This window comes from Cystoisospora suis (genome assembly GCF_002600585.1).
Source record: "Cystoisospora suis strain Wien I chromosome Unknown contig_4711, whole genome shotgun sequence".
Classification (NCBI taxonomy): domain Eukaryota; phylum Apicomplexa; class Conoidasida; order Eucoccidiorida; family Sarcocystidae; genus Cystoisospora; species Cystoisospora suis.
In genome coordinates, this window is record NW_027157503.1 from 838 (window position 1) to 24,076 (window position 23,239).

At 56.5% G+C, this 23,239-nt stretch overlaps 2 protein-coding genes across 2 annotated transcripts; one reads left to right on the forward strand and one right to left on the reverse strand.

Moving 5' to 3' along the window:
* Positions 1 to 3: 3 nt before the first annotated feature.
* On the forward strand, positions 4 to 20,806 carry CSUI_008410 (phosphatidylinositol 3-and 4-kinase domain-containing; the record flags this gene model as incomplete). Its single annotated transcript, XM_068068543.1, has 17 exons — positions 4 to 919; positions 1,059 to 1,397; positions 1,654 to 1,815; positions 2,542 to 2,698; positions 3,687 to 3,859; positions 4,273 to 4,494; positions 5,699 to 12,717; positions 13,186 to 13,912; positions 14,119 to 14,163; positions 14,885 to 14,970; positions 15,298 to 15,367; positions 15,786 to 15,887; positions 16,403 to 16,567; positions 17,028 to 18,311; positions 18,958 to 19,169; positions 19,529 to 19,633; positions 20,671 to 20,806. Coding segments are annotated over 17 exons (11,919 nt in total), but the record flags the coding sequence as incomplete, so codon positions are not given.
* A 1,316-nt stretch (positions 20,807 to 22,122) lies between these two features.
* Positions 22,123 to 23,133, reverse strand: CSUI_008411 (uncharacterized protein). The gene has a single exon (XM_068068544.1). The coding sequence runs from the start codon at positions 22,662 to 22,664 to the stop codon at positions 22,434 to 22,436; it is 231 nt and encodes a 76-aa protein (XP_067919481.1). The 5' UTR covers positions 22,665 to 23,133; the 3' UTR covers positions 22,123 to 22,433.
* Between the last annotated feature and the right edge of the window lie 106 nt (positions 23,134 to 23,239).

Here is a 23,239-nt window from a genome sequence, read left to right on the forward strand (position 1 = left end):
GAAATCGCTACCCGGACCGCTTAGTTGCATCCCGGGCTGTCGACACGGCGACTCTCTCCACTGTTGGTCTTCGGGGAATACCTCCGGAAACAACGCCACTGCAGGTCCGGCGGCGTTTTCAGATCAAGCAAGACTATGTAGCAAAGCTGCTTTAGGCGGCTCTCTTGTCAGTAACCATCCTTCCCGAGCTCCTGGTGAGGGACCCAATGTTTCACCTGCCCGCGGGCCCCCTCGAAACAGACACGACGAGAACCAGGACGAGGTTTTGAAGAACGGCGACCGCGGCTCCGGTGCGCCCCGAAAACCTACGCTGGGTCACTCCGCTTCAGGAATACAACCGAAGAATGGACGATGGGGGTTTCGCGAAAGCTGGTATCGGTTCGTGTCGTTTTTCCGCTCGGAGAAGACCCCTTGTGGCTTCGTGTCGAGCGCGTCGCCTCCCACCAGGAGAACATCACTCCGCATTCAACATGGGAAAGAAAGCAGTCAAAAGGAGGGTCTCAAAATTGTGGATCGGGTGCAGGTATTTTCTGCTCCGGTACTGACAGCAGCAGGCTTTATCGTGAGAGAACAACTTCTTTTGCTTGGGAACGTTCTGAGCTTGTCTACACGTGACAGGTGTTTTGTTAGTTGCACCTCGGCATCATCCGGGCTCTACGGGAGGCGGTCATGTTCTGAACGAGGATGTACACGAGCTTTTCTGGACTCCCAGAACGCGGGCTTAGAACCCCAGGAGGGCGGGAAAGTTTCCTGGTTCGCGGCATCTCAAACGCGTTCCAGGGGGACACCGCATGATGGCGGGAGTGGCTGCCCTCAGCAGCAGGAGGAGCTCGACCGGAAGAAGAGAGAGACCCGGAGACTTGAGGCGGATACAGAGGTGCTCCAGCAAGCGCGTGCCTGTCGAAACGCTGCTGCAGAGGTAAGAGCTTTTTGAGCTCGAGTGCGTGGCAGGTTGTAAGAGCTTTTGCAGTGGTTCCCGTTTCACAGCGGCGTCTCGCGCGGCTTCATTTCTACGCCTTGTGGATCTCTGAGACTTCAACTCATCTGTGCATGTACAGATTTGGCTGCTCGTCGCCCGGGAACGCGCATGCGTTGCGCTTGCAGCCGCCGCGGCCACTGGAGTCGAAAACCGGCCGGTAGGCCGGGACGCGCCACCGTCGTCGGGTTTACTTTCCGTTTCGTGGCCTCCGGGTAGATCCCAGCGCTTACTGCTGCTCCGTCGAGCCAAGTTGTTGAGCGGGGACGAGCCACTCTTACAGCTGGCTGCATGCCTTTCCCCCTGGCAGCTTACTATGGAGGACTGCGGGGAGCCGAGACTCACGACTGGAGAAGGAACTGAAACTGAGACAAATAGCATTGCCGCGCAGCAGGAGCGCCTGTTGCCATTTTCAGTTCTTGTAAGGCTAGCTTGGAGAGGAAAGGTGGCGTACTTGCTCTTGGCTGTAGCCTACTGTCCGCAGAAACTACCGGGGGGGAAGGGCACTTTGTGTCCCTGAGATGCCACAGCTCACGCATAGACTCGTCTTCCCGGGGGGACGCCGAGCTTACGAGTATGTTGACAAACATTCTACACACTTATGCCGATGCGCACCGTGCGATCCGAACTCTGTGAGACGACCGAGCTTGAGGCTTGCCGTTTGGTGCGTCGTGCAGCACTCAGGAGAATCGCAGCCCAAGCAGCAGGCTGTAGCACTGCTGCAGAAAACTCTGCATGCTATGCTGCCCCGGACATCTCGACCCCTCGCCCGCCACCTACATTTGTCGGCTATCTGGGCTGCTGTAGCTTCGCAGCAACTGTTCCAACGCCGAGCCGAGGTGACTTTTCAGAAACGTGACTGTATATACAATGCTGTCCTTGTGTATACGGGTAACCTTGTGCGGCGGTTGAACCAACGGAACAGGTAGCAGTATATACGCACTGTTGTTTGGTCACGGGCCAGCGTGCGTCTCCTGGAACCCCTTACCCGCCTTTGTGCATCCACAGAAGACTGCTCCGTGTGTCGCCTCCCTTCTCTGTTTCTGCTGTCCGCGTCGCAGTATTGCTGCAACGAGCGCTCTGTGCAAAACAGATACGCAGAGGTGACCCAACCAGGAGGCATCTGTAGAATTCGTAGAATGCCCACCGCCCTCCAGCTGGCGAAGTAGCTGCGGGGGGCGTCACGTCGTGAAGTTACGCTTAGTGTTGTTTACTTGCGTGGATCGGGTACTCCGCTCAGGGGTCACCCGCTAGTTGAGAAATATCACACGCAAACAGCTTACTTCCGCTCCGCCAGTCAGTGAAGAGAGCACGGACACGAGGGACATCTTGCAAAAGAAGTCCCTTCCTGTGCGTAGAACGGCGTCAACGTGGAAAGTCGAATTGTCTCTATTGTGCCAGCTTGCTGGCGGAGGGACAGGCAGAGCCAGGGCCGTTGAGTTATTCATTGCTGTATAAGGGGAGGCTCAGCCTTGCTCAGGAAGCAATTTTATAAGATGGGCCGGCAAAGACGAATTGGATTCGTACTTCCCGAGTGCTTGCTCCTCTTGGTGGACTACGTACAGCACTTCTGCAGCTGCACAGTCCAGGCTTTTGCGACGGTTTCACTAGCGTCGGCGCGCACGACTTTGCTTTCTCCAGAGAAAGGGTGCCCGAGTGAACAGGTTCCTCTCCTTGTCAATCGCAACCTAAAAGACGACGTGTCCCTTCTTGCTGTCGAAGGTACGGACGCTGCGGCGGAGCTTGCAACTATTCTCCAGTGTGTTGTCCCGCGAAGTGAGGACAAGCACATAAGAGACTTTGTGATTTGTCGGTATCTCGTCGGACCGTATCGATTTTCCTTAACAGCCAGCCGGCACCGCGAACGAGCCTGCAGTCGCGAGGTCTCCTGGACAACGGAGCGCTGTCTACGCAGTGGGGCTGTATGACTTTTTCTTATCAGTCGCCACACGGCTTAGAATTTTGTCTTCCGGTCTGCGATGAGTCGTCTCTCTTCTTTATAGCCGAAATACCATGTGCGGAATGCTGCGCATTGATCCGGGGTAGCTATAGTTTCCTTAGTCCAAACTCCTCCCAAGTGCCGTGTGGAGCCGGTTTCTCATGCACGCGGGGCCGGTGCAAGTTTGGAAACGTTACCGAGCCGTGCCTTTGAGTGGTTACCCGTGCCAACTGCCGAACTCGCCATAGACGGATTCGCTATCTCACCAGCTGGTTGATAGTCCAGACCTCACCTGGCCCATATCGCAGACGCCGAGGCTCGGGGCCCCTTGCGTCTGCGCGCCCCCCGGCCCGTGCTGCTGTCTGTTATTGATTGTTCTTTTGGAAAGGACGGAGAGTCCCAGCGCTCAATTTCCTGTAGTGCGGGATCTTTCCGTGCGCCACGTTTCGTTCTGATCTAAGGTTGTTTGTTGGAGCCTTCTTTTGTTACAAATAGTGCGTCAGGAGACAACGGACAAAGAGGACCCAGCTGTATGTTTTTGTCTTCCGGTACAACCACTCCTGCGGAAGCAAACGGCGTCTGACGCAACCGTAGAGGGGACACGTCATACTTTCGCGGCGCGTGTCCGAACGCGTACGTTGGTTGTACATATACATATACGCATGTGTACATACATGTCTATATCTATACGTACTTCCGGTGGTCGTCACCGAACAAGTCCGTCTTCGACTTCGGGGGAGTTGCGAGATTCTCCGTTTGTCCCGTCTTCAGAAAGGATAGCAGCGGCAGCCATGGACAAATGGCTGCAGAGACTTGAGCGAGGCAGTTTCTATGCTTCTACCGTTGTGGAGTGCAAGGAAAGTCGTCCAGGCGTGCTAGACGGACACGCAGCCGGAGGCGAACAGTCTGCGTTGATATTTGCGTCCGTCATGGGAGCTGGCCAAGTAAGGTCTTCCACGCAGCTCTGCATTCAAGTGCTGCGCCTTGTTCTTTTGGAACAGCCGCCGCAGTGCGAACGAGACTTATTCGCTATCTTTGGTTATACATGCTTCGATCCACAATTTCGTTGTGCGGATGCCTGTGCGGCTGCGGCAAAGCGCTGCGGTTATTAAGGAAGCTTCGGCGAACTCGGCTCTGTACCCGAAAGTAGCCACTCGGTTCAGGCTGCTAAATAGTCACAGCGACGGGCCGTGGCGTCGACCCGGGCCTCAGAATGAGACCCATCGTTTCGCTGTGTCAAGTCGGCGGCATGAAAGCCCGCGGCTTATGATTTGCTTCAGGAGACTGCATGGCTTTTGTGTTTCTGAAAGGCTGAAGACACTGCCCATCACCTTCCTGATCTTTTTCTCTGCCGCAGGCGTACATCCTCCTCCTCAAGTTCCTGCAGCAGCTCGCTCTTCTTTTATGCTCCTTGGCGTCTCCTCGGGGGTTAAGCGACAGCGATTTTCGCGCGGGTAACACTCGTCTCACTTCCGTGGCGAAGCAGCAAGAGCATGTTGTCTTCGGGCTTTTACAACGCGTTTTCCACGTCTGTCCCGCGGTGCTACACTCCGCTGACTCCGTGCGAGCTCTGGTGGAGGTGAGAGAAAAAGAGACGACACCACAGCGCCCGCCTTCGAGCACTCCATTCGTACAGCTTCGGAAGGCGTGGGTGTCTTGCCGAAAGAGAATTACCTTGTCATACTATCGCGGTGCAGTGTTTGCTAAATAATAGCGGGCGTAACAGCACTTGTGGGATGCTGCAAGTCCACGGCGCAGCCGTCTGGCGCGACCCACTTGCTGCATTCTACGTCTTCCATAAGTCGGATACGCGGTGGGAGGAGTGAGCTGAATCCCGCTCCTGTCTCTGGGCTTACCCGTGGGCGTAGTTGCTGTGTTGCGCGCTGCCTGCGTCGCGTGGTTTCTTTCTATGGTCGATGAACACGGCACTTCGGTCGATGGTTTGCGAGCGCGTGATTTATGGTCGATGAACACTACACTTTTCGGTGGTATGCGTAAACGGTCGCGGTTGTCAGCCCGGGGCCTGCTCGTGAGATCAATGTGCGCCCCGGCTCTTATAACCCAGTGAATGGAAGGCCGGATACTTAAGACATTTTACTGTTGAGAGAGAGGCAGCGAAAGTGAGGCGGTGCCTTTGGTGGGATGTGGTGCTCCTCTACCTTTCTGTTATAATCCTCGTTTGTATGCATCAGCCTAGGGTCCTACACACTAGGAATGCGTGTTCAAGAAAGCGACTTGTCGTGATGCATTCGTCGCAGGCCTGCCGTACGCGACCATATGTGTATTGCGCTGGGCCGTCCACTATTGCGCCCAAACGAGCCCTAAGTGCCGGGTGGTCAAAACACAGTGTGGCGGCCCCCCCGTCACGTCTCTTGAAGATGGGTAAAATGCCGGCAATATTTTCGTCGTGTGCGTGACTGCGAAGCGTTCTCGCTGTTAGAGCGCACCTCTACATACACCTCTTGTAGTTCGACATATGTCCATACACATAGACACGTTACAGGCGTGTTATAGAGAAGTTGCCTTTCTAGCACCCGGTTGTCTTCCGCGTCCCTCTTCACTCAACCCTACGGACACCGACACTTTCTTACCTTCTCTCTTCTTCAAAGGAGCCTTGAATCTCTTTCAAGCGGCTCAAGCGGTTCAGGTATCTCTTCACTCCTCTGTCAGTTTTGCCCGTTTCTCGAATTGCACCGGGACGAGTCGTGTTGTCCAGCTATACACTAGGGGTTGACTTGGAGCTGTGGATTTTTCTTTACCTCTATGTGATGCCGTTTGCGCAGACTCTCACCGTCATTGGTGAAGCTCTCCACGTCGTGTCCGGGTTTGCAACCTCACAAGCGCTGTTGCCTCCCAGCGGTCCCTCTGGCGTAGACGTGTCCGCGGCTGCCTCCTCGTCGCTTCCTTTGGCGGCCGGTGGCATAGCCGGCGGGAAAGGATCGTCAGTTTTCCCGCAGGCCGCAGGCGGGATGGGTGGTCCGCCTCCTACTACCGACAAAGCTATGCAGGTTCTGGTCAATGCGATTGACGGGAATCTTCGGCGGTGGGTCGAGCGGCTGGCGCAGCTTGTTTGGCTAGCCGCTTGTACTCTGGGCTCCTCTGGGGGTGGCAGCTCGTTGCTTGCGCATCTCTTCTCCCTGCTTCTGGCAAAGGTTGCTTTGGGGCGAAGAGAGAGCTCATCTCCTAACCTCCTGGTGAGATGGTTTCTCCCTCCACCGACGTCCACGGGGATGTCAGTGTCGGAAGCGAGCACCAGGCCACGAAGTATCCGGCTCTCTGGGGCGGCGGTGCCTGACTCGGGTGCGGGCTTCGGCGTGGAGAGAGGGCGGGAAGGAGAGAAAAGCGCTTCAGCAGGCCTTCCTGTTGCAACGTGTGCGCTGCGGCCTGGCAAGGACGGGAGGCGAACCTCGTGCAACCCTCTGGCTGATTTGGCTTCGGTGTCTCCCGGCTTTCGTGGCGGCAACGGGGTGGTGGCTGTTTCTGATTTCTGCGGGGATATCCGCAGTACGTCCCCCCTTCTCAGTGCTCTTCCCCTTTGTGCATGCTACAGGTGCAGCGAGCAAGACGGTTCCTCTCGCACCTTCTGGGTTTCTCCGGCTGACTCGCTTTGCCTGCCGGTGCGGCTAACTTTATCGGCAGGCAGATGGGAAGAGCCGGCATTATCATCCACTATTGATCCGGACGCGGCAAAAGGGGTACCCTCTCCCGGACAGGATAGCTGTGTTGAGGGCGGGCAGGACTCGCGGCGAAGGCAGTGTATTGCAGATGACCAGCCAAGCACTGCAAACGGGTCAGGGGGCGCGGAATTTTCTCGCGTTTCTGAGCAGCAGGCATCGGTTGCAGCGTCATGCCGCGAAGATGCAGACAGAGGGACTTTATTCCCGCGCTATCGAGGAAAGGGGGCACTTGGACCAAGCGAGGTGACCGCTCCTCTCCCGAGCGGGAGCGCTTCCGACCCCGCCGGTAGCGCTGCCATTCATGCAAGACGCGTTATTCCGTCTGAAGACGCGGGAGGAGGAACAGGAGAGTGCCGAGGGCCGTATGACAGGAGACAAAGTTCAGCGGTCCGTTTGTCTGTTTTCGAACAGGAGCCAAGTTTGTTTGTCATTGATGTCGAGCAAGTCTCCTCTTTACGGGAAACCACGTTGAACGCCTTCTGGACGCAGATTTCGGACGCGGACGAATTTCCTGCTGTTGCTGAGCCTGGCGGTTGTGCGCGGTCGGCGTGGCCTTCCACGGAGAGACTGAAGGCGCCCGGTGACGCTCAGGCAGCTACCTGTCCTTTCTCTCATCGCCAGCGAACGCTAGACTTCCAGACGTCCCCTCGCCCTCCTTACGAATCCCAGGCTCGGGACGCTGTCGCGTTCCTCCTCACACACCAGAGTTGTATCCTATATCAAAGCAACCAACGGCGTCGGTTGGCTGAACTCTTTGCAGAGTGTATTGTTGTACAAGTTTTCGGAGCGGCGCTGGGGCCGAAGCCAACAGGGAGGGAAGGTGCAACTTTCGGTCCTTCGACGCCTTTGCGCGTGTTCGACCTCTTCAGGCTCTGTGGACACAGCCGCCCAGCAGGAGCCGGAGTCGTGCTTTCTCAGGGACAGGCGCCTGCGTCGTCGCGGCTCGAGCATTCCAGAGCTTTACGAGCAGCCCCTGCTGGGGACCCCAGACTTGGTTCAGGCTCCCCGGGAGTCGCTTTGTCCAGTTCCGGCGACATTGTGCTCGTAGGTGGAGAAGCAAGGTCTCACGGCAGTCCCGAAACGGGTGACAGTAAGAAAACGCCAGCTCAAGCGGAAGCGGTGGAGCCCATCACTTCTAACAGGAACAGAAGAGAAGGACCGAAGCAAAAAGAAGAAGATGTTGGGGGACTTCTCTCTTCAGCGGCGCCCTTGGATTGGAGGGTCGTATCTTCGAAGGTTGTCACCCTGCTGAATGAGTTCTTTCCTAGCGGATGTTTTACAAATACCCCGGTACCCCACGTACAGTCCTCCACGAGCCTACAAGAAAAGGCTAATGTCTGCACCCCAGGGCGAGCGCGGTGTGTAGCTCAGGAGAACGAAATGCCTGTGACCGAGTCCATCCAGGAAGAGGACCTTCTATCCGTTTGCTGGGATCTACTTCTCTCCGACTTGCAGTCGGTGAACATTACGGTGCCATCCCCCGTGGCCTCTTCGGCGGCCGGTTCTTCCTGCCCTGGATCCGTGTCCGCGACTGTCGGGGGCATTCCGCCACTGGGTGGGCAGTCGCGGACTCTGGCAGCGGAAGAGAGTCTTGACTCACATCGAGTCCTGGCTGGCGGATTCTTGTGGGACGGTCTGGTTCAGACTGTCGCCAGAAGGGGAGCAGGTGCGTGTGCTTTTCAGACACGCGAACAAGCACAGCGTGTTGCCGGTGAGATCACGCGTGTGGCTGCAGCTTTGAGAGGAATGTCTTGCTTTGAGAGGATGCCGCGGCAAGACGGGCTCCCGGACGGCTCTGCTTGGTATGACAGGCAGGTTTCTGAGGCGTGGAGACAGCAGAGAGAGCTGATAAGCCTTCTGCAGCATCTCATGAGCACCAGTGCGGGCTCGCGGAGTGCGCCTCTGGAAGCCCGAGCTCTTACAAGAAAAACAGACGACGACTCTTCTTACCCCCTCCAAGGCTTGCGATCTGGTATCGGAAGCTTGTGGACCGGTCCGGGCAAGCAGCCAGCTTCTGAGACAGCGCTTGCGGTTTCTCCTCACAGCGCTGCGGGTAACGATGCATGTCATTTGGCGCTCACCGCCGCCGAGGGAGAGGACAGTACAGCAAAGGGAGGACGTAACGCTTTCGTTTGCTTAAGGGACGAGGAGCGACCTGGATGGCGACATGCAGAGATCTCCCGAAATCAAAGTCGACTGCTTCAATTCCACAATCAGGACCAGCGAGCGGTGACCGCTGCTGTCAGGTCCACTCCGGCCGAGGGTTTGTTATGGCTAGCGGCTAGTGTCTGGACAGCAGCACTTGCTGGCTTGACTGTTGAAAGACCCAGGCCACCCGCATCAACAGCGGGATTGTCCAAGTGTAGCCCCGAGTTCTCAAGTCGTTCTTTGAGCAGTACAGTCTCCGCTACAGCCGGCGGGGCAGAGCCTTCGTCTCCGCATTCTGATTTCTGCTACGGTACTGTTACGAGACCGCATAACTCGATTAGCGTCTCTGTTGACCCAGCTTCAGCAGATCTCCAGATCAGCGCGCATTCTGCGCCAACATCGGACGATTTGCTTGCAGCGGCGTATGCCGCTTTGGCCTTGCTTCGTGCTTTCACCTCTACCCAGCTGGGCCAGGGTGCAATCGGATTGGCGCTCCCTGCCTGGCTTTGGTTTCTGATAATCCCGCAATCACTAAGACAGGTCGGCTTCTACTTCCACCCCGAAGGGATTCCGATGTGTGGGGCCACCTCTCTTCTGACGCAGTCAGCTTGGTCTTTTGAGACAATCGAACTGGGTCTTGAACGCATCACAGACTGGGTCCCGGCAGCTTGGCTCACGATGTGCAACTCAGTGCTGAGTTCTCAGCTGGGACTCGTGGCCGACTTGGAGACAACAGCAGAGCACCTGACAGCTGGCGAGCCGGTGACAGCCGTCCGTGATATCCCGGCCGCGGATCTCGACGCGCCACGTTCTTACAACGTTTCGGCATACTGGGGCACCCTGCCAACAACTGCGTACCCTAAGGGTGCCTACGCCCACCGCTGCCTCCCTGTCTTGCAGGAGATTCACCGGGAGACTGTCGTGGTGTCCGCCTTTTTGTCTCGCTTTGTTCACCTCGGTTGCCCCGTGCTGACCAGCCCCTCTGCTGCGCTCAGCGTGGGCTCGCGTCCTCTCCTGTTCAGTGCTGTCATAGCAGGCCGACTGCACACAGGCCAAGCAGGCGCCTCTGCGGCAATGACTGCGGTTCACGCTGCTGTGGTCGCGATAGCTAGTTCACGCCGTGGAGCGCGCGCGGGCGTGCGTGAGTCAGAGGGAAAGGCTGAAGGGTTTAGCAAACTTATGCAAAGCATTTTTTGCCGTCCGGGCTTCGCCGCCTCGTCGCTACCGGACCTGTACCTTCTTGACTCGTTTTCAGGAAAAGGACTTTTCCTCCACGAGAAGGGGGGAAGTCGAAGTGCGTCGGCGGAGAAACTCTTTTCCACAGCAGCGGAGAATGGTGCTTCAGGTGAAGAGGCGTTTGTCGCTAGTACAGTCGTGACCACCTGGACTCATTTGCTCCGCCGCGTGGCCTCTAGCTGCGAGGCGGCCTCAGGCTTCTTTCTGGTTCACGTAGCTGGTCGGTCCGGACGCCACCGGAGCTGGGGCGGTGTCCTGTCAGAGTTGCCAGTGCAGAGCTCTACAAGCGGCCCGTCAAACTCTCTTGCCGCGGTCGAAGTACTTTTCCTGCTTTGCCTTAAAGGCCTGCAGGATCCCCGTGCGTCGCGCGTTCTCGCGTCCGTAGGTGATGCCGCCAGAGGGCAGACTAGTACCGGTGTCTGGTCCCTTCCTGGAGGCTGCGCAGGTCCGGGTTCTTCTGCTGGCCTTGCTTCATGCTGTCAAGGAGCTGTGGGAGATTTGGTCTTTCCCCCCCTCATGCCTTCATGCCTAAGTCCGCAACATCCGCATGCCTTCTTTCTCCCCCCTCCAGGGCAGGCTAAGGGAGCTAGATGTAAGGGCTCGAGTGGCAGACGCAAAGGCGGAGATCTTGCCAGCAGTGAGTGGGGAGACTGTTCGAGAGAGCGTCTTGAACGGTCAGGAAAAAGGTGCAGCGGAGCTGCAGATGCGTGGCTCAGCGGTCTCAAGTCGAAAGCGGCGGATCCAGCTGCAGGCGCGCGCACGCTCCTGTGCCTGTTGGAGGATGGATGGCTTGCAGCTGCTGGTCTCTTTCGCAGCGATCTCAAAGATCAAGGGGAGACTTTAGCCGCTGCAGATCTGGCTGCCTCTTGCTGCGCATGTATGCTTTGTTACTGGTTGCGTGATAGGCACTCCGCGGTGGCGTGGACACTTGGGAGTCTGATCTCGTTCTTGCAGCGACCACCACATGAGCTGTATGTGTCCACATGTAACTGCCCCCTGCACCGCATGCATCCGGGTCTCGGCTTAGGTGCTCGGCAGCCCCTTCGGGTATGGCTGACTGACGGTGACGAGGCCGCCACAAGCACGGCGCTTGCTGACGTCAGCCATCCTTTCGCGGAGGGCCGCGAACTCCAACAACAGGTCTCTCCACTAAACCTAACTATGTCCTCCAGACGGCCGGTGGCGGGCGGTGGCGGCACCCCTGAAACCTATTCAAACTGCAATAGTGATATCCTCTTCAGGGGAGACGGAGACAGAGGAGTCGCGGTTGTCACAGGCACAAACTCCCCCTTCTTGTCTTCTGCTGTCGCCTCGTTGGGAACGAGAGGTGGAGAGTGCCGCAGCAAACTGAACAGTGGCACCGGCGTCCTTCAGTTTGCTGAAGCGAATGGGGACAGCGACCGGGGACATGGCAGCACTAACTGCAGCAGTGCTTCCGGGACGGGGGGAATAACTGTGACACAGTCGGCGAAGGGTCCAGGATACGGAGGCTGCGCTCCGTGTCGGCCGGGAGAAGGACTGACCCCGCTCACTGCGACGGATGTGGACGCGGTCAGTACGCACACACGTTCTTATGTCTCCGTCGGCGTGTGTAGCCTTCCTGTACCCGTTTCCGACCGTAGGTGGGAGGAGCAAAATGAGGAAGGCATGACGCGAGCCAGACTGCTTGCGGCTTCCCAGAGCCTCTTATATCTCCTGGGGTTCTGCCCTGACTCTGCAGCATGCATGTCATACACGTTCGCTGGGCAAAGCCACGAAAGGGGTGAACCGTGCACGGGTACTTTGAACGAGCCGTGGTGCGACACGAGTGAGCACGAGAGGGAGAGCGCCCCACAAGCGCCAGCGTCGTCTCTGGGGTCTGAGCGGGGAGGGCGTCCACACTCTTCGAAGGCTGCAAGGAAGAGGAGAACACGCGAGCGTCGCGAAGGGTCCCAGGGTAGCGGCGACTGGACTGGAGGGGGAAGGGGAGGAAGCTTTCAGAGTGGAGCGATTTCAGGTTTGCCGCGCTCATTTCCTGTGCTACTTTTGAGAGCGCTCCTAGCAGACGAAGTGGAGCGACTGGCTGCTTGGAAACGTGTTCGTACCGCTGCGCCTAGCCAGAGCGGCATAACACGGCTGATTACAAGGGGTGGCCCCGCTCGCGCAGGACTGCGGGGAAGCGATTCCAGGGGGAAGCCTCGCGCGACGGAGGCACACGGTGCTCGTCGCGGGGAAGCTAGCGGTGCGAGGAAGGACGGAGAACTCGATGAAGAAGAGGCAGCCACGTCGTCTTCAGGGGAAGATGAACAGGAGCAAGACGGTATAGAAAAAGCTTCCGGGCAGAAGCGGCGTCCTGGACGAGCTTTCTTTCCGTTTGCGAGAGGACAGAACATTTGCGACAAATATGCTTCTGGCGACCTTGCAGGGGAGAATGTGGCTAGGCTCGCAGGAGATGAATCTTTTTCATCTTCACGGCAGAAAAAAGTCCCCGGCCCACTACTCTCTAAGCTGCCGATTGTCGGACGCTTCTTCAAGAAAACTGGCAGAAACGTGGCGCTGTCTTCTGCGAAGAGGTGCAGCAAAAGGCAGTCCCGGTCCGGAACGAGTTCTAAGAAGTCGAATTATGAGAAAAGGGAGTGTCGGGGTAGGGGAGGAGGAAGAAGCATGGCCTCTCTTGACGCGCTCTTGAGCGGGGCAGACTTGCCTCTCATAGCGGCAGCCGCCCAGCGGCTACAATGGTCTCCGGAGATTTTGCGAAAAAGGTGAGGCGAGCAACTGAGCGGGCAAGCCTGCTTTCTACCGTCTCTTTTTCTGTGGCGTTGCTCTTGCTCGTGGGCGACGATAAGAGGGAGGTGTACGTTATAGGTCAGATTCTTCGATGCGTGGTTGGGAGTGCCCACCCCGGCGTGATCTCTGTCGAGCCTGTCCAGACTGTCTTACAGTTCGGGAGGCGCAAGTGTTTTTCATTCGTGGTGGCGTGTGTGCCCATCGGGCGCACCATCTTTAGTTGAGCGTGCCTGCAGCGACTTCTGCTATGGCCAGCTCAGCTTGGCGTCAGCACAAATGCTTCAAGCGTGCCTGAGCTCCTACTGCCAGTGAACAAGAATATCAGAGACATCGTCTGCTGGACAACACACGCTCTTTTTTCTTAAGTACCGCCACTTCCCGTCTTCACTGGGCATCCTCACTCCTCACTCGCCGGCTGTCCGGAATTTTTTTCCTGCTTTCAGCGCCTACGTGAGACAACTTCTGGGGCGTAGGGGACGCGGATCACGCTTGTTGACGTTCCTTCTCCAGCATCCGACGAGCAAGCGGAACAGTTCGGAGTCGATTTGGAGACTGCTTGTTCGCTTCGATGGGTTCATGCCTACCCTGGTTCTCCCTTCACCTTCATCTTCCTCCCTCTCGTGTTTTTCTGCTTTCCTGTCCATACGCCGGCCCACGTCGCTTCCGGTTCTCCCTTCAGTTTCCTGGGATATTTTTATCTACTCGTTTCGGCTCCCGTTGGCTTCCACTCTTCAGTTTCTCGCGCCCCAGACAGCCGTCTCTGCCGCATTCGTCGCCAATCATTTGGTTGCTTCGAGTGCCGCAGACGAGAACTACTGCTCGCATCATCCACCGTCCGCTGCTTCTCCCTTTTTTTCCCCCTCAGCTGTTGGCACCGGCGCAGCGTTGCATGCCTCCTTGGGCACAGGTCCTCTGGCCTGCTCCTCGAAATCAGCTCTTCTAGCTGCGGGTACATTTTCTACTCTGCTTCGAACATACGCAGCCAGAGCCCTCGCCACCTACCCACCCGCTATCCGGGGGAGGTTGCTTTTGCCACAGCTGCTGCAACTCATGCGCGTCGATGTCGGGAGATTAGTGGAGGCGGTTCTGCTTCAAGAAGGGTCAGGCGCTCAGGATGCACAGGCAAACACAGGATTGCCCGAAATGCTCCAGCTCAGTACAGAAGGAGCGGTAAGGATCAGGCTAGATGCCGGCCGGGTGCAAGGGACATATGCCTCGGACGCTGTGCGGATGGTGCCCAAGCCCTCGAAATGTCTGCTGGCGGCACCTTTTGTTGATTTGGGGAGGACGTCAGTGCCACGAAGAAGGAAAACCTGCGCTTCTTGTATAACCTGGTGCGTGTTTTTCTTCGATGCGATGTGCCCTTTACTTTTCAGCTAGGCAACGCGGACTGTTTCCCACGGAAGTGTCTTAGCTTGCAGGTATGGCTGCTAGAGTTGTTCGGACCTGGAGAGCCAAGCCACGCAGATCGACGTGTTGAGTGTGTCTCGGCGCTGTTGCTACAAGCAAGGCTCCTAAATAGCTAGGGTTCCTGGCTAACCCACTTTCGCGGCCTCGGAACGCGCAGCCAGGAGGAACACGGGACAAGCTACGCACACTGACCGACATACGGGATACGACCGTACCCAAGAGGCTGCGGCTTCCTGCAAGGACCATAATTCCTGTTACAGACAGGCAGAGCATGCCTGAAGCGACAGTCAGCTCACGAGATTGGAAAGAAAGGACTCCTGTAGATCAGGCTCGCACGCGATTCGGGGAGCTGTCAGCCGATACAAGGCCTTGCGGCTTATGCAACAGTTCTGGATAGTGATGGTACAACTCGCTCCATAGTTCTGAGAAAGGTTCTTCATCATGGAGTGCAAACGAGAAAGTCGCTCGCCCAGCTGTTGGAATTGGCTTCACTCCAGTTTGCACACAACCAAACCCGATTGGAGTCTAAAGCGATGTCTCTTCTGCGGTTGAGGCAGCTTTTTCCAGCGGCGAAATGCTTGCCAGAGTAACTGCTCTCTCGAGGCGCCTCCTTGCAGACTACATCTTACAACAAAGTAGTCGACTACAGCCGGCAGGCCCGGCGGAGACATCCTATCGTGCTGTCCCTGTAGGACAGTCCCGGTTCAGCAGTTTCTGTCCGGGTGTTTGCAGGCTGCTTTGCTGGAGGCTCTACCTTCCGATCGGCGCGAGCTCTTGAGTCGGCAGTACGCGTTTTGGAACGGCTTGGCCGAGCTCAGGTGAGTTCCTACTCTCTCCGACATCGTGTGCGTTGTTACAGTTGTTGCCGCGCCACCTGGGAGGGTGTGGTGCGCGTTCCCGGTGCGCCTGGATGCACAACAGGCACCGCGTTAATGAGTGTGGCCTTGATGTCTCCTCAAACTCGGTTTTGGCCGCCCCGCAGCGGAAAACGTCTGGGGCTGTACGAGTTCTGTGCGAATGACAACCAGTTGTTCGAGAACTCAGGTATTTTGGCTGCATTGAAGATCGAGAATTTTGCCTCAGGAGCGATTCGAAACGTAGTTCACGTCGATGCGCGGGTGAGTGCTTGTGGATCTGATTTGCAGCGGGAAAGCAAGGGACGTTCCCCGTACCGACCGCGCTCGGTTCCTGCACGCCCATGTGAACTCCTTGGTGGTAGGCTGACTCTTGGGCCGTTGGTGAAGTGACTTTGTACACTTCACCATGTAGCTCAAATTCTCTCCTTCCATCTATGTATTCATCCGAAGGATGGCGCACCTCAGGGCACCTCCGGATCAAAAGAGGTTCAGTTCTCGGGACCGGGCTAGGAAGATTTGGACGGGTGGGACAAGGCGCGCCTTCGCACAGTGCTTAGTCTCTTCCGAGTGCAGAGTCCCGGCGGGGTATGGGAGTGGGTTTTTCGTGACGTGCCGCGGAGACTGCTTCGTTGCGCCCACACGCCAGCCAGTACGCCGGGGTCAGCCTACGAATATGTCAACGTCGGGAGACAAGAAACTTCACCCGGGCTGTTTTCTCCGCATTCCTCACGTTTCTGGTATCGGTTGTTGGAAATCTGGTACGTGTGCGTGCACAGGAAAGAGTCGATTTGGAAGGCATCACGATGCCTCTTGACCCGAGCCGATCCATTGAGCGAGTTTTGGGAGACGATGCTACTCCCCTACAGTCGGCAGCTAAGGTATGTGCGTGACTGCGCTGGCCACAGTGCAGTCCCCTGCGTGCGGATATACTTCTGAGGGTAGTGACCCGCTGTTTTGTGCGCGCGGGAAGCTTTGAGTGTGCAGACGGTTTTTCCGGGTAAGGCAGCGGCAGGGGCGGTCAGTTTCATGTCGACTGTAGGACGCAGAGCGGTTCACCCTCGATTCTGTACTCCACAGTTTTCAGAAAGATGGGCCAGGGACGGGAGTTCGTGTAGGCCGGCGCGTGGGACCTAGCGCGAACGAGACTTGATGCGGACGTGTACTTGGCGCCATAGCCAGTCAGTGACTTGATAGCTCAGTGGTGATTGACAGCGACGGCGAGTGGCAGGCGTGAGTGCCAAGGCAGATGAGTAAATTTGAGTGTGGGCGATGCAGTGCATCGATATAGCTTATGATGGGCGCGGATGTGGGCAAACTTTTTGACGGTGCGATGACCTGTTTTCGAGGGGCAGCGCCCCATTTCTTGCAGTTTTGGGTAGATGGCTTCCTGCAGGTTCCCTACGCGCTCACGTTCGAGACACGGTCAACTGCGGGGACACAAGCGAGTGTAGCCGGCGCAGGGGGCAGCCAGCTACGAGCAGCTTCTGTCCGGGTGACTTGCATCTTCAAGATGTTCGATGATGTTCGCCAAGATCAACTCGCCCTACAGATCATACAAGTGAGTCTTCTTCGCTCTGCTTCGCTCACTCCTGCCAATCGCAGTCCGCCTGTGTTCACATATTGCAATCTGTTCACGAGAAGCCTTTGCTTGTGTTAACAGATAACAGTTTCTTGTGTGTCCTCACCTGTACACGCGGCAAATGCTGAACGTCTGCATTTCCTCATACTGATGTTTCTAAGCAAGTCTATTCTTTACAACGGGAGCCCGAACACTGACGGAGCATAACGAGTCTTGCCGGGAAGGCCAGGTATTCACTACTTCTCATAACCGTCAGACAGTTGACAGGAGATCGTGCTCTCTCGAAGTATTATGTGGTCTGCTGGAATGTGGCATTTAGCGACGTGTAGAGCGGGTCGCTGCGTCCCGGTAAGCTCTTTTGCTTCGAGTTTTTTGACCGTTAACCGCTATGAAGGGGAGAGTATTTTTTGGTTTTTCTACTTTATTTCGCTTGATTCAGGTCGCTGCTTCAGTCTTCAACCGAGTGGGTATTGATTTGTGGTTGCGCCCATACAAAGTCCTTTCAATGCGGGTGGCAAGCCAGGCTACTCCCGGTTTCGCTGCTCCTTGCAATCTCGACAACTTTGTTCCTACGGAAGCCTCTCCTGAGCCTCCGGCTGGAACGGGAGCAGTGGGCGCAACGGTCAGCAGCAGTTCGGTCTTGTATGAGAAGAAGCACAGTAAGGGGGGTCACCACCGTGACTATGTCTTCTGTAGAGAAGACAAGGATCCCGCCAACCGTAGAGCGGCACAGCCTGGAATAGGGACGTCTCCCGTCTCTTCCCTCTCGTTGAAGCGCGGTTCTCGGGCTCCGACTACAATGCAAGTTCCTCGTGCAGCTACAACGCATTCCCAGGCTACAGCGGCTTCTCCACCTCTTCTTAGCCTTCGTGGTGCATGCTGCTCGGCAGGACTTCGAAGTGCGCGGGTGGTAGACAAAGGCCTGGCAATGGAGCGAAACGAACAGAAATGTGAAAAAGGAATTTCTCGGCGGACGAGGGCAGCGAACGAGCCTGGTGGCATTATTGAACTGATTCCACACACCGCTTCGAGGCATCAGATAGGGAAAAAGTACAACTGTTCTCTCCCAGAATTCTTTGCGTGTGTCTTCGAAAGAGGAGAAAACTCAGAAGGGATCTGTGGCTTCACGAAGACTGCCGTCGGTCAGAGCGCCACAAGCACAACAAACCAGCTCTCCGCCTTGCAGCGCAGGATCCTTCTTCGTTCAACGTCGAATGATGCAGACCGAGAAGAGGCGCGTCAGAGAGGTTGGCAGAGTGCATCGGAAAGGGGGGCTTTTTGTCCAGCGCAGGTTGTGGCAGACGGCGGCACACGTGGAGGCGACCCAAGTCGAGGACTCTCCCAAGGCATCCGAGTCACTGCTGTTAATGCCGTGGGTGCGGGAAATATCGAAGCGTCAGCGGAGGAGACTGCCGGCACCAAGAACGAGCCCGGTCGAGTCGTCGAGGAAAGAACTTCTAAAGCGGGTGGCGAACCGACGAACGTCGCGGACGACCCTGATTCAGGATACGCGCGAGCGACGAGCCCCAACAACACGGAAGCGTCAGGGCTGCAGCTTCGGTCCGGTGCGACAACTAGCTTCAGCCAAACTGGGAGAGCTTCCGGCGACATAGTGCAAGGACAGGGCTCCCTGACACGGAAAAGGAGACTGGGGTACGATGTGGCAGTGAATAATTTCATCAAAAGCCTAGCTGGTTATGCAGTGCTTTCATTCATTCTGCAGGTGAGGACATGCTACAGGTTCCGTCTGTACGAGTCTATACGTGGCGCTGGCATTGGTTCGGGAGGCGAAGCCGACCACGTGTGAGTGTGACTGCAGTCTCCTGTGCTATGTCGGCGTTGCTTGCACGTCGTTCCAGTGTGAGCCTGCGGCAGCGCTCCGGTTCTCCGCACTTCTTTTGCGCGTGGAGCCTTTCCCCTCATACATCTTCCAGCGCGACCTTCTGCGAGCATTTCCGGATCTCCACGTCCTGGCGGCTGACTCGCGTAGGTCCCTGTACGGGGCCTGGAATGAATGAGCGAGAACTTAGGCTCCCGTAGTGTCTCTGGGGCAGGACGTCCGGCGATCCCCTTGCTTGCACACATGTCAATACGCTTGTCCGATCTGTTTGTTTTCACCACCTAACTGAAACCCTCGTAGCGTCTGCCCCCTCCGGGAGATTCGTATGTGAGAAGTCGCTCCATAGTACAGTCTCTTCCGCGTCTCTCGCCTCTCGACAATGGAGGAGCAAACGAGTAAGTGGGAACAAGAGAGGGTACGCCGCGACGAATTCCGCCGTTTAGGCGAGATGAGTTAGGTGATTCTGGTAGTTTGTTCTACAGCTGCTTTGCTTCCTTGATTCTTTGGGCCCCCCGGACCTTTCCTGCAGGTGAAGGATCGGCACAACGGAAACTTACTGATTTCATATGAGTCAGGACGCGTGATTCATATTGACTTCGGGTTCATTTTTGACATTTCTCCGGGCCACGATATGCACTTCGAGAAGGCTCCCTTCAAACTCACGAAGGAGATGGTGCAGCTCATGGGAGGACATAATCGTACTGACGCTTTCCGGCGCTTCACTGACCTTTGCGTCCAAGGGTAGGCGCCACCTCTCCAGGTGCCGGAAAGCTGGTGGATGGCTTGCTAAGGTTTTCTTTTGAGAAAGTGATGACTGGTCGATTTGATTTCCTGCTCTCGAGGCGAAAGGACACACAGCCAGAAAAGAGGACTGAGTCTGGTGTTATAGTTTGTGTGAAGGTTGGGCTGAGCTGCAGTGCACTATGCATCCGTGTGTTGTACTCTGTATGTGTCCGCAGTCTCTATATACGTGTTTGCCTTTCTATGCCTTTCTAGAATATCCCCACACGAACAATCACTCTGGGCACGCACACAGGCATCTTTTTTTCGCACAAGTGAATGTGTTCTCTTTGTGTGTCGTGCGGACTCCTCCTCCGTAGGTATCTGGCGCTCCGAGAGCAAGCAGATCTGATCATTGCCCTTGTGCAGACGATGTTGCATTCGGGACTGCCTTGTTTCAAGCGCCAGTCTCTGGACAACCTGAAGTAAGACATCCTTGAGCCAGGGAAGCATTGGGGCTGCCACCTGCACCTGTGGCGTCACAGGTTGAGGTATGGAGTTGTTTCCAGGGCACCTGCGTTGCTTGGTGGCACCGTGAAAGGTCAGTGCGAGTATCCTCGCGTGTTCTATTCCCTCTCATTCACTAGACCAAGCGCTATCAACGGTTTGAAGTTCTGCAGCGCGAATGGGAAGGCGATCTTCGTGTCAGGAACTGCCGCCACTTTCTGATGCGCCCATTGTTGTTTCTTTCTGAGGGTCGGGTGCGGATGCAAATACTCACTTCTGAGTCTCTAGTACGTAGAGATTCTCCGGACGACTTCAGTCTGTACAGAGGATAAGTGTTTACTGCGGATGTTGGCCTGCCGCAAGAGACAACTGTTCTCTAGCGCGGTCACACGATATCATTCGCACCCAGAGGGATCCTCCGCGAAGTGTCACCCGGCCGTCACCCTTCCTTGCTCACGAACGAGGTGGTGGGAGTGGGGCGACTCCGCAGAGTCCGAAAGCGGAGGTCGTCGTAAGTCTTCGTTCAGGTTTCGTGCAAAAAAAAAAGTGGGTGTTTCACACATCATGCGCGCTTGCCTTCCGCGCGCGACGTGTTGTCGTACGAGACGACAGAGAGTTTCAGCGTCACTTTCGGAGTGTATGTGCCGGCCGTTGCTACCGCGCGACTTCCGCAGTCTGTCCGTTATGTATGCGGCTTTGCCAGGCGTGTGGGATAGTTTCAAACGGCAACTACGATGGGTATGGATGCCGGGCCTCGCCGCACTGTTCAGGAAGGGGTGGGATGAGGCTACCAGTGGACGGCCATGTTGTCCATATTGTGGACGTCGGTCTCTTTCGGCTTTCGTTTGGGTGATTTTAGGGATACTGCGTGTGTGGCGTTTGCTCCAGCGGTTTGTGTGCGATCAAATTGCCGCGCGTGAGTCCGGGTCTCTGGGTATGCAGGAAGCTGGTTAGGCAACCCGTGATGTTCATGAAACGTGATGCTTCTATTTCTTGTGTTTTTCCAACAACGCAGGTGGCGTTTCCAGCTGCAAGCGACCCCACAGCAGGCCGCGGCTTTTATGGCGGCGCGCGTCATGGATGCCTATGAAAACTTTACGACCAAGGCTTATGACATGGTTCAGCACCTCCAGCAGGGTATTGACTATTAGTGTCTACCCAGTGCCGAAGCGCGGGTACGGAGAGAAGTGGCGCTGCATCTGCAACAAATCAGTCCGTACCGCGAGTAGACAGCTCTTTCACAGGTCATCGCATGAAGTCGCTTTAAGTATGTTGGGCAAACACTCGTGCCCGGACTGGCCGAGGCCGATGTGATTTTGCCGCGCCCGTGTCACCAACGTGATCGCACGTCCGGCAGGGCGAACTGCGATCGGAGGAGCACGTAAAATAGTGTAGTCCAGGTGATGATCCTCTACTCTGGAGGGTGGGGTATCTTGTCTTCGCAGGTTAGAACATCATTTGTTTCTTTTTGTCAACTTGGCAGTTTTGGGGCACGTGTACGTGTGACTGAGGGGCTCCGGTAGCGGTGTCGAGCATGTGGCAGTGCCCTTCGTCGTCAGGCGGCAGGAGTTCTGTTATAGAACTTCTTCACATATCTGCTGCGTGGTTTTCCGGTGCAATTAGTAGGCATTCCCAGCAAGGGGCGGCAGGGACATGAGATTAAGAGGCCGTTGAGGCCTTTCTGTATTCGTGAGCCTGCAGTGGAGTGCTTCATTACATGCGTATCCGGTCTTTGATCCAGTGGCGACGCTAAGCCTCCACGCAACCCATCTTTGTCAGTCGGAGTGCACGCCATGCTCAAAAACACGGTCCAGATGCTGTGAGATTTTTCTGTGGCACCAGCGAACTTGCGTGCGTCCGAGCAGAAGACCTCTGGTAGCAGAGCTCGCCATTCATAGCGTATTTGTGAGCACTGGGCAAGGCAGAGCGTGTACGAAGAAACGTGCCGGGGGCTGCGTCAAACCTGAGACAATTGTCTACCGAATAGCCTGTGGACAGAGCCTACCGTGTCCTTGAAAAAAAGGCCTGCGGGAATATTTCACTTCATGTCCCGTCGCGCCGGCCGAGTTGTAAAAAAGAGTCACGTCTTCGCGGCGATCGGTTTCGGCAACTGTCAGCGAAGACTCGGTGGCTCTACGGCGGGCGTAGGGCTCTTACGGGTGGCACTTGACAGACGCCGAACTCCTGCAGTCAAGCTGGACTGGAGGCAATGCCGACTAGACTACCGGATGTCACTTATTCAGGGCGCGTTGTAAACAGGGAGGGGGCCCAAAGTCTCAGTCACGAGCCCGGAGCTGGAGCAGCTCACTGGCTGGACTACAAAAGTGACGCCCGTACGGAAATACCCGCAGCCTGGGAGACCACAGGGACTCCGACCCCTCCCAAGGGTACCCGCCTGTTGTGCAAGGAGTGACACCTTCATCTCTTTCCGAGTGCCGGCACCACTGTATGCTCTAGTGCAAAGCGGAGGCATGAAGTAAAGGCTGCCACAGCAAGTTTCGCCGGCTAACCCTTTCATCATCCACTTTGGCTCACGCCGTACATTATCGACTGCGCCACATCAGCTGCGGGATAGGCTACCGTACTTCAAGAATAGTTGGCGGAGGGGAGAGCCGCCGGGGGAACGGTCCAACTGAGGGGGGGAGATCACCGTTCTGGTCTGAGGGCCCGGCGGTGGAGCAACGTGACGAAAAACCTGGTGGGAGCCGGCGTATTCGTAGATGGCGTGGCTTCGGCGTTGCGGACACTGGCGGCCTGGTAGTGCATCCAATGTTTTCGTTACAGTAAGGCCCGCTGGAGATGTAGAGACTTCCTGTCACAGTCAGGCCTCTCTCGTGAGTGATCTCTGCACACGAGCGAAGAACGGCCGAAGTTAGTCCTACTCTTCTTTCCAGATGTCACATACTGCCTTTGGCCCGTTAACCCCCCCGCTAGATCCCTCCTCTCCTGCAGCAGTTTCTCCGCCAAGGATCTATTCGCTTCTGCTGAAAGCGCACTCACCTGGGTCATAGTCGTTCAGGTCACTTCCCGGCAAACCTGACGTGCCAACACACATGGTTAGAGTTCACCGACAAACGGCCGCGTCAGGGGCCCCGCTGACCCAACGGGTAGCACATTCCCAGACACATCCCGAAGTGTCAGGAAAACGAAACCCGTGTTTCGCTTGGTCACGGCCAACGAACTAGAGGATGAAGTCATTCCCGGACACATCTCGGAGCGTCTGGAGACCCAGAAGTTACGCACCTCAGCTCATAGGACCGGCTGGCCTAGACCTCGCTGCCCCAGAGAACTCTCCGAACACATCGTCAGACGCCGGAACACGCTGCCAACCCACTTGATGCCATCCCAGGACATCGACACCAGCACACGGTTTCGCGGCCTCCACGGAGGCAGATAGAAGTGTTGTGCGCCCAAGCTCGAAGTTTCAACGCAGACAAGCTTTGCACAACAGTTCAGCCACGTAGTCTCACGGGCAGAGTCTCAGAGCACACGATAAGAACACAAAAAGATAGAAAAATGGGTAGGTGCGGGCTCCGCCACGCCCGGCACGATCGGAAACAACCGCGAAGCTCTCTTCCCGAGCA

What these genes read in the sequence shown, in the direction of transcription:
- CSUI_008411 (XM_068068544.1), bottom strand. Translation starts at nt 22,664, where the DNA reads ATGACCCAGGTGAGTGCGCTTTCAGCAGAAGCGAATAGATCCTTGGCG.